The sequence below is a fragment of the Rhinolophus hipposideros genome, assembly GCF_964194185.1.
Source record: "Rhinolophus hipposideros genome assembly, chromosome: 26".
Taxonomy (NCBI): Eukaryota; Metazoa; Chordata; class Mammalia; order Chiroptera; family Rhinolophidae; genus Rhinolophus; species Rhinolophus hipposideros.
In genome coordinates, this window is record NC_138072.1 from 19450566 (window position 1) to 19465969 (window position 15404).

General features: G+C 37.1%; 1 protein-coding gene across 1 annotated transcript in view; it reads right to left on the minus strand.

The window, feature by feature from the left end:
* Positions 1–15404, minus strand: part of FMN2 (formin 2) — a 331841-nt gene that overhangs the window by 166359 nt on the left and 150078 nt on the right. The window contains exon 7 of the mRNA XM_081039488.1: positions 3778–3865. Coding sequence (XP_080895614.1) covers positions 3778–3865 — 88 coding nt within the window. The remainder of the gene's footprint in view (positions 1–3777; positions 3866–15404) is intronic.

Genomic DNA, 15404 nt, shown 5'->3' on the forward strand with positions numbered 1-15404 from the left:
TGAGGACTCACAAATGCAAAAACTACGCTGGACTTTCTGATTTAAATCTGAAAGCATATTACTGTCCCTGGAAGATATCCTTAACCACTTTTTTTTTAAGTGAAAAAAACAATCATTAGACGTAGACACTAAAGAATAAAAATAACCACAATTTTATTAATCGTATCAACTATATTTTTGATGGAATAGTAGGTGTTTACAAAATTATTTCATTTCAAGATGCATAATTTTGACTGACCACGTTTAAACAGACAGAAATTTCCACAAGAACAAAATTTAGCATTCATTGTTCGTGGGCCCACAATACCAGTTGGCTTTGGACAAGACAGACGTAAATGGAACAGAGGAACCACGGCCATTAATACTCCCGGCTGGTCAACAATAGGCTAGATGATTTGAATCAAGCCTTCCATTGAGGACACTTTAAAATGTTGAGTAATATGTATTTGTAAAATACCTTAAAGGCATCAAAAAGCTGAAAAGATAGCAATTACCATACTAAATGAGAGAGAAGAGACAAAGCAGAAAAATGAGCTACCTCAGACACTGCTGGGAATATTTGCCCATTCCAACAAATCTGAGCTTTCCACTGACAAATTCATGAGGCAAGGGCCAAATAGTAAAGCTCGGCGCTCACCCACAGAATAGATCATAGACCCCTCCTGCCAATAAACTTGGACTCTCACTCAGGGAGCCAATGCCTGCTGTGAAAAAGCAGGCGGTTAGTAGTGCCTGAAGGGACCACTTGAGCTTGGTTTAAGGAGATCCTAGATCCATAGTGCCCCCCAAGCCCTAGCACAAACCAGGGCAACCCTCTTTGCCAGACACCTTCATCCTAGACTTTAAATTATTCTAAATCATTGGAGTGGGATTTTTCAGAGGTGGAACACCACAGTTTCACCCTTCCCATCGAAAAACTGTTATCACCTGGACGATAATTTAGAAGTTACAAGGCATGTTCACGATGGCATTCCAGCAACTCAGGCCCTCATTGTTAACTTAATTCTTTTTCTCTCTCTCTCTCTCTCTCTCTCTCTCTCTCTCTCTCTCTCTCTCTCTCTCTCTCTCTCTCTCTTTCTCTCTCTCTCTCTCTCAATTATTTGGGGCTTCCTTGCTTACATTTGTCATGTTAATAAACTTAATCAAGAAACCATCCTCTCTGCCCTTTTACTGTAAATGACACTGAGTGCTCTGGATGTGCCATTGTGGGAAATAATCTGTGTTCACTTTCTAGTGCAAGTGGGATGTGGTGCTCAGTGGATATGGTGGCAAGACCGCAATTAGATCTTTGGTAACTACACTCCAAATCTTCTACACTAATTACTCTAACAGGGCACTTTAAAACAGAAACATTACAATGGAAATTCAACTCTAAGCTTTTCTAGAGTTTCAGTGCAGAAGAAGAGAAAGGGAGAAAATAAGTCCTGCCTTTTTTTTTTTCTTACAGTATTACATAACTTTGTTTTAGAGATACCAATGCTGGTTGTAGGAAAAGCACTAACTTGGAGAAGCAGCCAGCACATCTGAATGAAAAGAATAGGCCTGGTTAGTGACAAGGGCTGGGTGTAAGTTAGGTCTGTTCCATTAAAGAGCTGCATGACCTTGAGAAAGAAACCTGACCACTAAAAGTTTGCTCCTCTGTAAGTTGACATTGGAGGTCTAGATAAATTCTGTGGCTGCTTCTACATCCATAAACAATGATGTTTATGCTTCTGTGGATTTCTCGGTGGAGGCAAATCCTGATAGAAGTTGAGTTTATTCTAGAGGCCACAAGTGATTCACATATGTAAATCATGGTTCCAGACAACATACAGAGGCAGAACAAGACTTTATTAACTGAAAGGCACACCACTTGCTTCTTCAGACATTTAAGGTGGACATTTTTTAGAAAATCATGTGCAGAGTTTCAAAGTGGCTCAAGAATTCACTGCATGTCCTAATAGGATAGAGTTTATGCATAATTCTGTGTGACCTTTCAACTACTGACATTCATGCTATGTTATTGTTAGCGTTGCATGTTAAGCTAGCAAATTTTTCAATGAACTTTAGCTGGCTTTACCACAGACACAGATGTTAGGCGGACTCCTTTGTTCATACGGTTCTCATTATTAACTCAACCCGGGTTGAATATTTGACTGAAGGAAAGGACCATATCATTATTTTCAGATTTGATTGTATGACTTAACAGGGCTCCATCTGCCAGCTTTAGAAACGCCAAATACTTGGCGCCAGACTTGGCGTCCTATTCTATGACTACTACCCCCAATGCTTTGGCTTGAGGAAGTCTCCTCACCATCAAAACAGTTTAATAAAAACTTAAATTGTGATTAAGAGTTACTCATCAATTGACAGGGCTATTTATATGAATTATTCCACACAATATTTTAAGCCTAATAAATAGAATCCACATTCATAAAGAGGTAAGCTAGAAAGCCAGCTAAATGTTTTCATGATTTATAAGGTCTGTGTTATACTTGAAACCATATTTCTTTCATAGGTAAACTGGCATTCCATTGGATAATTCAATCGTCTTCTAAGGCTCTGGACAGCTTAAGGGATATTCTGAATATAAATTTAATTCCTCTATTCGCCTTTGGGCAATATCTCTAAGCATAAATGTGATAAGAGGATAGGCAGGCCTGTCAATTGTAGGGTAGAATTCAAGTATTCAAATATTGACACTAAAGCCACTTAGAAAATGTTAAAATCATCCTAATTCCAAAAATAAAAAAATATTTTATAAGCCTGGTAAAAGAGATAAATTAAAACAACAACATAAAAGAAATAATAAAAGGTAATGATAACAACTGCTTCCATATGTCTGGATCACAAACAATAATATAAGTGGGCAAGAATACTTTGAAACTATCTTTGATGGTTATTAGAAAAAAATAATTCAATGCCTCTATGTATAGAAAAGCCCATTGGCTTACTCTATAGTCGTCCCAAATTACTGAAAGAAGAGGGACCAGTTTTCCACCCTAAGAAGTTATGTATAATCAATTTGCTTTTGTGATTCTTTAGGTATCTCACACTACCTTGGAAGAGGAGAACTAATCACACATGCCCAATCATCGGTCCAATGTTTCAAAGACATCTGAGATATATGATCATTTAGCCTCTTGAACAGTTTTGAGTTCTCATTTCCTCCCTTGATATGGCAACCCAGTCTTCTGTTTGATACCTTTCATTGTAATAACACTCTTAAAACAACAACAATCAAAACAAGCTTCCCTATAACTCTTACACTGGGTAAAGCCAATGCGTTAGACTATTTTAGGTTTACTTCCTCTTCTTTGTTAGCTCGTCCAACACCTGAGACTTGAGTCTTGACATATTTTTTTTTCCTGTGGACTATCTCCTCCAGTTACTTTTAATGGCTGACACACACCCCACGACCCTCCTCTCTTTACTATTTACCGGTCACTCTTTGACGGTGGCATCCCAAAGCAAATACCGCAGATACAGTCTAATTAGAGTACAGTGGGACTAGTACTTCTTATGAATTAAAATTTAAATATTGATTAATGCTGACTAAATATGTCACATGAGAATCAGGCTCTTAGCAAGAGCAAGATACAGCAATAACAGAAAAGCCACATTAATAGTAAATCTTCCATTAACAAGCATGGGAGAAAGTTTGGTAGCACTTACAGGAAATATACTAACCTCAATATACACAGAAACTCTAAATCTGCAAAAATTTTACCGCCAAACAGCATATACTTCAGCCCAAATTTTAGTATTTAAAGGCTGAAATTTTATTTTGATACTTACCATGTTGTATGTCTTTCATATCTAAATGAAGGCTAGACATTAATATTCCAACTGCTTGTGACCTTTTGTTGCTTAATAACTTGACAACCTGCTCAAGAAAGAAAGGAAAAGGGGAAAATGTTAATTTGAACTTGTGATATGTTTAATAACGTGTTATTTTTAATCCTAAATGAAGAACAAATAAACTCATTGTTCAAAGTATTCAACAATGATTTGGAAAGAGCTTTTGGGTTTTATATCATACCTCTTCAACTTCCCCCCCACACCTCGTGTTCACCATCAACCTCAATGTCATTCTCTTTACCAGTCTTTTAAGAGCCTGATCAGTCAACAAGCAACATTTCTAATAGTTTGGGAATTAGTTTGGTCTCTGTAAAATAACATTTATACACTTTATCATTTGCAACCTGGGATTTAAAAATTGTTTCTTTTTTAATGTGGAGTCTTGAAACACTAATCAACAAGTGAAGGGCAAAAGAAAGTGTACACTCAGAGACTCTTGTTAGATCAGATCAGTTTGATCATAAAATAGGAAATGTGCTTTTATTCAGGTCTTTTAGAAAGCTCACTATTTTACTGGTAGTCCCTCTCATTCTATATTTGGTCCACATTCCCACCAATTAATAGAGGGATATGAGCATGAGATCCAAAGGGCTGGGTCAGCTAATCCTAAATCTGGCTTTCCAGAGAGTCCTGAAGCATCACCCAACCCCACAATAAGTTTTCCTGAAACAGAGATGGGCCTGCTGCTATTGGACAAACATGTTTAAAGTGTTTTGCAAATACCAACACACCACTGATAAATCCTGCTTATAAAACTATACCACGTTGTCCCAATATTGTGAAGGGAAGAAATTTCTATTTACTATCAGCATTTTGTTCTAAATCTGCTTAGAGAAACACTGGAAGAAAGGAAAAAGGGTTATGGTCAAAGTACCAGAAGTCACAGCTGCCCTAACAGCTATCATATATGTTGACCTTGTCTTTCTTTTTGGTTTAAGCTGGGTCAATCAAGAAACTAATAAAATAATTGTGCCCAGCTGTCACACAAATTCACAGAGTAAAACAGTATTCTTAATAACAATAATAGCATTCTTGGTTCTCTAGCAGGGATGGGGGTAAAGAATAACACAAAAGACTTTCAGTGCATCCAACCACAAAAACTTCGCCATTGCTGAAAGCTTTCTGTGGAAAGGGAAAATACCCCACAAGAGTCAGTGCTTCCTCAAAAGGAAAACAAAACAAAAAAACAACAATATATAAATTTTGATTTTCAATTCGCTCTTTAAACATTTTATTAAATTTCCACTACAAAAATACCTTATCACTTAAATATGAATCAATTCATATCCCAAGTGTTTCTATCAATAGTGTTATCCTCTTCGAAGATGAAACTTAAGATCAGAAAAACAGAAGGCGTGTTTTCTGTCCTACAAACACTTTCTAACCTTAGATCAATGAGATCTGGCCCCAGGTGTGCACTCTGACAAAACTGATTTTACAAAGTTCCTATCATCTCCTGGCTCATAAAAATAGTGACGTATGAATCCATATGTCATTTGACCTTCATTGCAGTGCTGACATGTTGATCACACTCTTAGAGAAACTCTACTCCAGGGCTCCTGCTAGTCCTTCTCAGGCCTTTTGAAGGTGAATTACTCTGACTTTCCTTAAACACCAGCATATTCCTGAGTTCTGTTCGCATCACTTTATTCTCTTCACTTTATGACCTGTACTTTGTCTTCTATAGACATACATGCCTGCACTTACAACTCTATTCTTCTAACTGCATCTTCAACTCCCTGGTATCCTACTTTCCCTGACAGATATCTCTACTTAAATCACCCACATAAATCTTCATTTGACATGTCTGAAACAAAACTTGTCATCAGTTCTGCTCCCCCCAAATCTATCCAGCTTCCTCTCTTATTCCATAATATTGAGATAACGGCACCCCCATTTTTCACTCACCTACCAAATTTAGAAATCTAAAAATCAATCTAGACCACTGCCTCTGCTTCAACTGCATACTCTGGTCTGTTACCAAGTCCTGTCATTCGTAACTCCTCTCTGTCTTTGGAATTCACCTCTCCTCCACTCTATTGTCAGCATTTACTTCTAGATTGTAGACTACATAAATAAAAACAAAGCATTTCTAACTAATCTCCCAAAATCTAGTCCAGTGATTTTTAAAGTGTGTTCCCTGGACCAGCATGTATCATCCTCACCTGAGAACTTAGTAAAAAATGCAAAATCTTGGGCCCTAGCACAAACCTACTAACCAAAATATCTGGATATAGAAAGCATCCATCCTCATTTTTAAAAGCCTTCCAAGTGATTCTAGAATCACTGATGAGTCTCATCTTTTCTTGTCCATTCTCCTAACTGATTTCCAAGTGCCATCTCTAAAAGTGCCAGTGTTTGCTTTCTTTTTAAAACACGCATAGTTCATGTTTAAGAATTAGTCTTTTGTTTGTTTGTTTAAGGGTTCATCTTTTTTTTTGAGAAGTAATATAATTCCTGTATTTCATTTAAAAGATCACATAGGCTGTTTCACAGTTCATACCTGAAACTTGATTTATAATTCAAATGAACTTGATTACAAACTGTTTTTTACATTTAAATGTCTAAGAATATAGGTAGAAATAGTAAATATCTACCACATTCCAGGAGGCACACATACAGGAGAGGAGAGATGTCTGAAAAGATCAACTCACAGCTCCTAGAATAACTCAACCTTTATGTTAAGAAACACAGTTGTTATTTATCCTTTTTTAAAAAAAAGCACATGGGATTGTTCAATCTAGAACAATCTTAGAATCCAGTGACCACTGGATGCAATGGGGAGAAAAGGGTTGACTTTTGCAAGATGATCTAGGAATGCTTACTTGAAAAACGAAAAATGCAGAATTAACATATTTGAAATCTACAAAATTAGAACTATAAACCAGAAAAAAAGGTTTTTTTTTCAATTATCTAAATTTACATCAGATTCAGCTAATACACTTAATAAAGTTTTTATCTTAGACTCCCCTGGGAGGCAGGGCAGTGTAGGGATTATAAACAAGGACTCTGTAAAGTAAAGCAGTATTTATCAAACGTTCATATGCATATAAATCATCTGGGATCTTTTTTAAATGCAGATTCTTATTCCTAGGTCTGAATGGGGCTTTCTGGAAAAGGTACTCCAACATCCTAAAGCCTGTTTCCTCAGCTATAAAAACAACAGCATCAACTTCAAAAAGCTCTGTGGATGTTCAGCATGATAATGCGATTGACACTCTTACAAGCAGTGTATTCATTGCAATAAAAATATCTATAAGAAGTTAAATATTTAGGAAAGCACGTTAATGTTTTCTTAAAAATGAAATATTTGTCAACTTTTCATTACTGAGTTTAATTGTACCAGGGAATTATCTTCCTTTCCTCCCTTGTAATTTCCCAAGAAATTCAAACCCTTATTATTTTAGAGCAGTTTTCCAGTGGATGCAAATGATTTCTCCATTTAATTTCTCTTCCCTGGCATCTTGTATGACCAATGACACATCTGCTTTGAACAGGTATAATGTTAGGCAATCGAAGAGAATAAAACCATACATATGACCCAGTCAAAACTTTCGAGACCCTAATATACCGTGTTTCCCCAAAAATAAGACCTAGCCAGACAATCAGCTCTGATGCGTCTTCTGGAGCAAAAAGACACATCAGAGCTGCTTGTCCGGCTAGGTCTTATTTTACTATTGTATAAGACCTGGTCTTTAATGTAATATAATTTATAATATAATACAGTATAGTATAATATAATATTTAATATAATATAATACCGGGTCTTATATTAATTTTTGCTCCAAAAGACGCATTAGAGCTGATTGTCTGGCTAGGTCTTATTTTCAGGGAAACAGGGTAGTTAATATAATTAGGCTGCACAGGTAGAAACGTGTTTAAAATTAACTAATTTTTGGTCTGAAAGATTACTGCATCAAGGAGACATCCTTGGTCTATTTCCACTATATATGTTTTTGTATTTCTTCATTTAATTTATAAACTAGGTATGGGGAACTCATAGAAGTATGATGACAGAAGCACCAAGGGATTTGAGGATGTAGTCATATGTATTATTGTCGATAATTAAATATTTATTTTTCTATGTTATTTTCAAACCCTATTACTTGACTGACTGTACATGAAAATTGTTAATAATGGGAATCCGAGGACGGTCTAAGGTAATTAAATTAATAGATACCCCAAAAGCTTATGATTGAGCACAAGTTGTACTGGAAGTACTGAAAACTAGCAATATTCACTAACTTGAGTTTTAGTTTCTTTTACAACTTCAACCACCATTCTGTGAAAATCCACAATAAAATGGCAAAGGACAAGTCCTATTCTCCACTTCTCCTCTTCTTTCCACTGTCCACTCCCCTACTGGATGGTCTATCCTATCCTAGGGAGGCAGACAGGCCACGGATAAATTTGATCACGGCCACATCCTACAATAAATAGTTCATCTAACAATGGTTCTACGCCCGCAGACAGAGTGAAGGTGGGAAGCCAGTTTCCAGGGGAAGGGATACCTTTCCTTAATTCTAACAAAGACCCCTTGTGGGTTGGCTGCAACTCTGGGTCAGAACTCTTGCTCCAGCCCAGGCATGTCCTTGAGCATCTTAATTGCTTTAATGCTTGTGTCCTCGTCTGTAAAACAGAGGACATACTTCATCAAGAGGTTGCGATGAGAATTATTACAGATGTAAAGCAGTGTTGCCTAATCAAAATGTGGATCCGAGGCTGCTGTCAAGTCCTGTGTTACCGGCCCACTCAGGGGTAAATATGTACAGAAATTGAGAGCAAGTGCTAAGAAATTTTATGGCAAGATGATGGAGACATGTTTTAGAATTCAGATTTTTATTTCTTTCTTTAGGTTTTTCTATTTTCATTTTTCTAACATACCATATCGTATTTTACAAAGTATCTGAAAACAATGGAAATTTTAAAACTGGTCTTTCATGAGGACAGTTTGAGAGGCAGAGGACCTAGGGGCCAGAGGCTGAATGTTTGTATCCCCCAAAGTGAGGATGTGGAAACCTCCTGCCCAACATCATGGTATTTGAGTGTGGAACGTTTGGGTGGTAATTAGGTCATAAGGGTGGAACCCTCATGATTGGGATTAGTGCACTTATAAAGAGGTCCCAAAGAGACGCCTCGCCCCTTTCACTACGTGAGAGAGAACACAGCAAAAACATGGCTGTCTCTGAACCAGGAAGAGGGCCCTCACCAGACACTGAATTTGCCGATGCCTTGATATTGGGACTTCTCAGCCTCCAGAACTGTGAGAAATCATCTCTCCTGTTCATAAACCACCAAGTCTGTGGCATTCTGTCATTGCACCCTTAATACACTAACATGAAGAAAGGCCAGAAGGATAATGAAAACTTTAACCTGAAATTTCCTCTTAATTCCCCATGCCTTCACCTACAGCCTGAGGGCTAAACACAGAAGCAGAATTCTCAGTGAGAGTGCAGTATTCCAGTGGTCTCCAGCTGAAAGGTCATTCCACTTTGCAACCTCTGGCAGACAGAATCCTAGGCAGAGCCTCAGATTCGATATTATAGCCATTCATTCATTCATTCATTCATTTTTAAAACCATTTAAATTATAGATTATTCCTCTAAAATAAGATAGAAACCATAATAATTAATGTGAGGAAACCAAAGCAAGGTGATGTACAACAACACATTCAGGAAAAATTCAACAGCTTTTTACATTAAAGAACAACAACTTAAAAGCAGTAACTTAATTGTGTGAAGTAAACTATTCTTTTTTCACTTCTGGATAAATGATATAGAAAAAAGAACTGAAGCATAAAAATATGTCTAAAGAAACAAGCATTACTTACTACTTCAGAAAAGTATGTTTAATATTTTTTCAAAGATTCAGTAATTCATCACAACAATAACAGCAAGGGATAACCCAAGCACTGCCAATTAAAGATGTATTACTTTGTTTTTGTTGTTGTTGTTGTTTTTTCACAAAGGAGCATCTAAATCTAGTGCAGCAAGATAATGATAAAGCCTTTCCTCCACCAAGACCACGCTTCCGTAAGTGGTAGCCCCAAAATCATCACAACAGAATAGATACAGTAAAGCCAGCATCAACTTACTGAACCAAAATTTAAAAGGAGGAAAAGCTTTGATTTTCACCCATCTGCTCACCAGTAATTTTACATATAATGAAGAAATCCCAGGTCACTATTGAAAGCCAAGTATTTCCGGAAGGAAAGAAAGGCCATTAGATCCCATTCATTTGCTTTCTCCCCTAACAGTCAGAAAGTCAAACAACATAATACTAATTCACTAAACACCTCTATTAGCACTGATGCCCAATGTTATCTCCCACACTTAAAATTAGGGACACATCCTTAATGAACTCCTTAATGGCAGACCTGGAAGCAATAGACTAGTGTCAACATTAAAATAAGCAAAGAATGAAAGATGGTATTAACCAATTCTCTAAAACTGTGCTGTCCAATAGTGAATGACTGGAACATGTGGCTAGCTGGGCACTTAAAATTTGCAAAGGCTGACAAGACTTATTTTTTTTCTTAGAGAATGCAAAATAGCTTATTGATTTTTTTTATACTGGTTATGTGTTCAACAATATATTAGATATTAGATATTCTAATATATTAGATATTAGATATATTAGATATATTAATATAATTCAATATATTAGATATTAGATATATTAGAGACAATATATTAGATAGTCTGTATTAAATATATTGTTAACATTCATTTCACCTGTTTCTTACACTTTTCATATAGCTGCTAACATTTTTCAATTACATACTAGTATGTGACTTGCATTATATTTCTGTTGGGCAGCTCAAGAAGATCTAACAACTTCAGAAAAATTACTAAACCCATTTAGCTTAGACTTAGATTTCCCTTTTGTTTTTTAAATTAAATTTATTGGGGTAACAATGGGTAGTAAAATTACACAAATTTCAAGTGTACATTTCTATAATACATCATATATATATCATATTGTGTGCTCACCACCCAGAGTCAGTTCTCCTTCCATCACCATATATTTGACCCCCTTTACCCTCTTTCCCCTTATCCTACCTTTTTGTTTTTAAGTTCAAAAATAAAGAAAGCTAAAGATGGCATCAGGGTCAAAGTTTCCTTGGCTGTTGAGCAGGCCTTACGCATTAAAAAAAAAAAAACAACACAAAACAAAAACCTCCTTGCCAAATTTGTCCCCTGTTAGCATAAACACAACATGTCAGAAGTCTACTTAGAGGGATGATATCACACAAATGCCAGACTAGGAGATCCCTGAGGGGGTTTAGAAAGATTCTTCTTTCCACCATACAACAATATGCCAGGGAATTAAAGCACTACATATTCAAAATCCTTTCCTTTTACACTGGATTTGAACTTTCCTAGTAACCAAATGTGGTTCACGCTACTTGCTAATTAAAACAACTAACCTAAATGAAGCTATTAAGAAAAAATTAATAGCTTTTTTAGTGTTTACAGAAAGCATACCTGATCTTTTCCTCAGTGTCAATTTTAGCATCAAAATAGCAAGTAAATAACCTATCATAATATCATCCCTCAGATAGACCACAACAATTTTGTGATATATTTCCATACCTTTAAAAGAACCCTCCCTCTGTTAAATTGCCTTCTAAACAATTTCCTTCTGTAACAGACGAGAGTCCCTCTGTAGACTGTCCTATTTGATCTGATGCTCTGAATGGAGCCTCAGGTTATACATGTTAACTAAATTTTTTCATTCTGCTCAACAGTCCGTTCTCTCTCCTCATACATATTATTTGGCCTCTACATCTTTTTATTTTTCTTGTTCTCTTTATTGTTCTCCTTTCTACAATATCATTTTATCCATTTTTCTTCCTGCCTCGGGAAGCAATATTGTCCTTTGTTTTTAGATGATTACTTTTCCAATTCTTACCCTGGATTCTATCTCCTCCACTTCCTGCCACCTAACCTATGAGCACTCTCTCTTGCCTCCCCCCTTTTTTTAATGCTTTTCTCTATAGTATCCACAGTGTTTGAATGGCCTCACATACTTATATTGTATGGAAAGCTCACAGTTCTGAGCTACTACTCTGAGTCTTTAATTATTTCCTGGCACTTCTATTTGGAGGTCTTCCTTCCTCCCTCAACTCAAGATGAACACATTCTAAGCACAAAACTAAGGAACTCTGTAGCAGGTCCCATGTTTAAGAACTTATGTCGCGAAGTCCTGTTCAACTTTGTAGCAATAGAACTTCTGAGTTTTAACTGAGCATATGGTTGGCCAGCCAAAATAACACTTTCCACAGCCTACTTTATACCTAGGAATAGCCATGCGACCAAGTTATAGACAATGGAATGTGGGCAGCAATAAAGCACTGCTCTCATAAAGTGCTCTCCACTTCCTATTTCCTTCTTCTCTTAGGCTCGAAGGCAAAATTCTGGAAGTAAGCTGTCCTCGGCCATACTATACCCTGCTGGCAGTGAAACAACGAAAAAGCTAGGAAATGCATCCCTGCACAACCTGGTGGAATAGATCCATTCTAACCTCCCTGGATACACCTGCCCAGACATTTCCATGAAAGAGGAAATTAACTTCCCATCTTCTAAAATCATAGTAGAGGCAGCCATGCCAATATTTTAATTAATACATCCATTAAGCACAGGTTTTCTGTCAGATAGTGTGATAAATGCACGAAAGACCAAAAAGACAAAAGAACTCATCGTCCTCTGCCCCACCAATTCTATTTCACAACCCCTTGATCTCAGTAACGGATACCCTCGCCTCCAGACTTCAGTACGGAAACCTTTGACTCATTCCTCCTCTTTACTTCCCATGTCCAGTCACATATCAAGTTCCTCTCATGTTTCCTTATGTTCCCTCTTCTCTTTCACTACCCTCCCCCTGGTGCACATGCTCAGCTCCATGTCACCGCTGCAGGAACCTTCTGCCTCCAGGGTCCCCAGTCCTATTCTCGGCCCAATGTCCTGTAAATGCCACTTTCGTCGCCTCATTCCTCTCTAGCAAACATTTCATGGTCCCTTATTTTTCTGCTCTATTTTCCATTGTCAAAAGGATAAACTCTGACTACTCCCTAGACAAGAATGTTCAAGTATCATTCCTCTAGGAAGATTTCCCTGAACACTCTCCCTACCTCCCACACAAGTCTTGTCAGGGCTGACTTAGGACCTGACCTTTAACTAAGAATGTATACTTTTCAGCTACAATAGGCACACGAGAAAGTAATTGTTGGGCTAATTCTTACTAAAACACAAGCACCTCTAGATAGACTATTGTGTTGAGCACTCCAGCCCCCAGCACAGTGATAAATACACTGCAGGCAGTCAATAAATGTCTGCTGAATAAGTGAACCTTGTCTAAATCACTTTGCTCATCTCAGAAGCCCCCGCCCCGCCCTGCACCATAACCTTCAAAAATGGTTCCCAGTCTTGGCTACACATCTGAATCACCTAGATGGCTTCTGAAATAAAGGTTCCTACTCTCCACTCTGAAAAGTAATTTTTCTCTAATATAAAATCCTTGCATATGCATTTTGTAAACTCCACAGCTAATGCTGATGCAGATTTAGGAAGCACCGAAAAGAAAGCATTCAAGTAATGACTGAGCTGAAATTCTACCACTAAAGTCAAGTCAAGAACTGAAAGATAAGAATTTATATAACTTGCCTCAGAATCAGGTCAAGACATAGTAGAAAGCCGATGTGAAGTATATTTATTATGCAAGTAACCAAACTCACATTTAAATAATTATTTAATCAGTCAACAATGGTGTTTGTTGCTAATTTAGAACTGTTAAAAAAAAAGTACAAATTTTTTTACGTCACATGGAATACTGGATAATTAAGCTTTAAGCTGATACACCAAAGGGCTCCACATTAAATATCCAATAGGCTGATAACTTGAAGTTTCTTGCAGTCTCTTACATCTGGTAATATCATGCACTAAAGAAGGAAACTGAATAACTTGCTAGTGGTCTCAATGAGGAATCACAACAGGGTTTTGTTTCCTAATCCCCAGTCAGGGAGAGCACATTGCTTTCCTCTGAAATGGCTTGGCACAGCCTTGCTGGAAACTGAATATTAGATTAGAGGGATAAGTGACCAGATCCAATAAGGCAAATCCTCTCTGAGTAGGGTAAGATAAAATAAGCCAGCTGCAGAGATTAGGTAGAGGTAAATTCCAAAGCAGAATTACAGAATGTAAAAATGGCTGTTTTCTCACACAGGTATTAGAGCAGTAAAGAAAGTGGTATATAGTGTGCACTCAACGAGCAACAGATGCAAAAATCAGCCAAGAACACACTCATGAGAAAGCAACAGGAAAATATTAGCAAATACGAAATAGTAAAAACGAACTAAACAAGAGGCTTAAGAATGAAAGGGGATGGAGGGTGGGCGCAATTCCTATGCTTGGGATTTTCAATGGCTTGGCCGCTGTGGAAGTCAGAGATCTGCAGGTCAGTCCATGTCTTTGCCTAAATTAGTAGCTATGTAACTTTGGATAACTTCTTTAGCCAACAGATCTGTTTCCCCATCTGTAGAATATACGGAGTTGGACAATTAAGTTCACAAACTTGTTGCAATGATGCTGCTAACCTTTTTGGATATCAAAGAAATTATTTATTATGAATTTGTACCAACTGGACAAACAGTTAACCAAGTTTACTGTTTGGAAGTGCTGAAAAGGCTCTGTGAAAAAGTTAGACGACGTGAATTTTTTGCCACCTTATGGCAACCACGTATTGCCAATAATTCCTGGCTCTTGCATCACGACAATGCACCAGCCCACACGGCACTATCTCTAAGGGAGATTTTAGACAGTAAACAAATAGCTATATTGGAACACCCTCCCTACTCACCTGATCTAGCCCCGAGTGACTTCTTTTTTACCTGAAGATAAAGGAAATATTGAAAGGAAAACATTTTGATGGCATTCAGGACATCAAGGGTAATACGATGACAGTTCTGATGGCCATGCCAGAAAAAGAGTTCCAAAATTGCTTTGAAGGGTAGACTAGGTGCTGGCATTGGTGCGTAGCTTCCCAAGGGGAGTACTGTGAAGGTGACCATAGTGATATTCAGCAATGAGGTATGGAGCACTTTTTCTAGGATGAATTCACGGACTTAATTGTGCGACCTCATAGTTAATAATTAATATGCAATATTTGCATAATTTGAGAAAATCAAATATATAATATGAAATACTTTAAAGTATAAAACATCTCACACATGCCAGGTGTTAGTATTAATTTAATGATCCAGTAACTAGCAGTTGTATTTTCTGCTGTGAAAGCATTTGAGCTTATTCCAACAATAGGAAGACAAGCAATAATAGAAATGATAAGGAATAAACCAAATAAAATTCAGTAAACTCTAGAATGAAGAGAGAACAACCACACACTGACTAATCCCAATCCTCTAGCAAATTAACAAAGTATTGGTTTTTAGAGAACCCTTTAGACATACTATTGGTCATCCCACAACTTTGATTTGAATTTTCTTTTTACTTTGAAAAGATATGGTCATCTCTAGATTTTTGATCCAATAAGAATCAGGAAACAAGAGC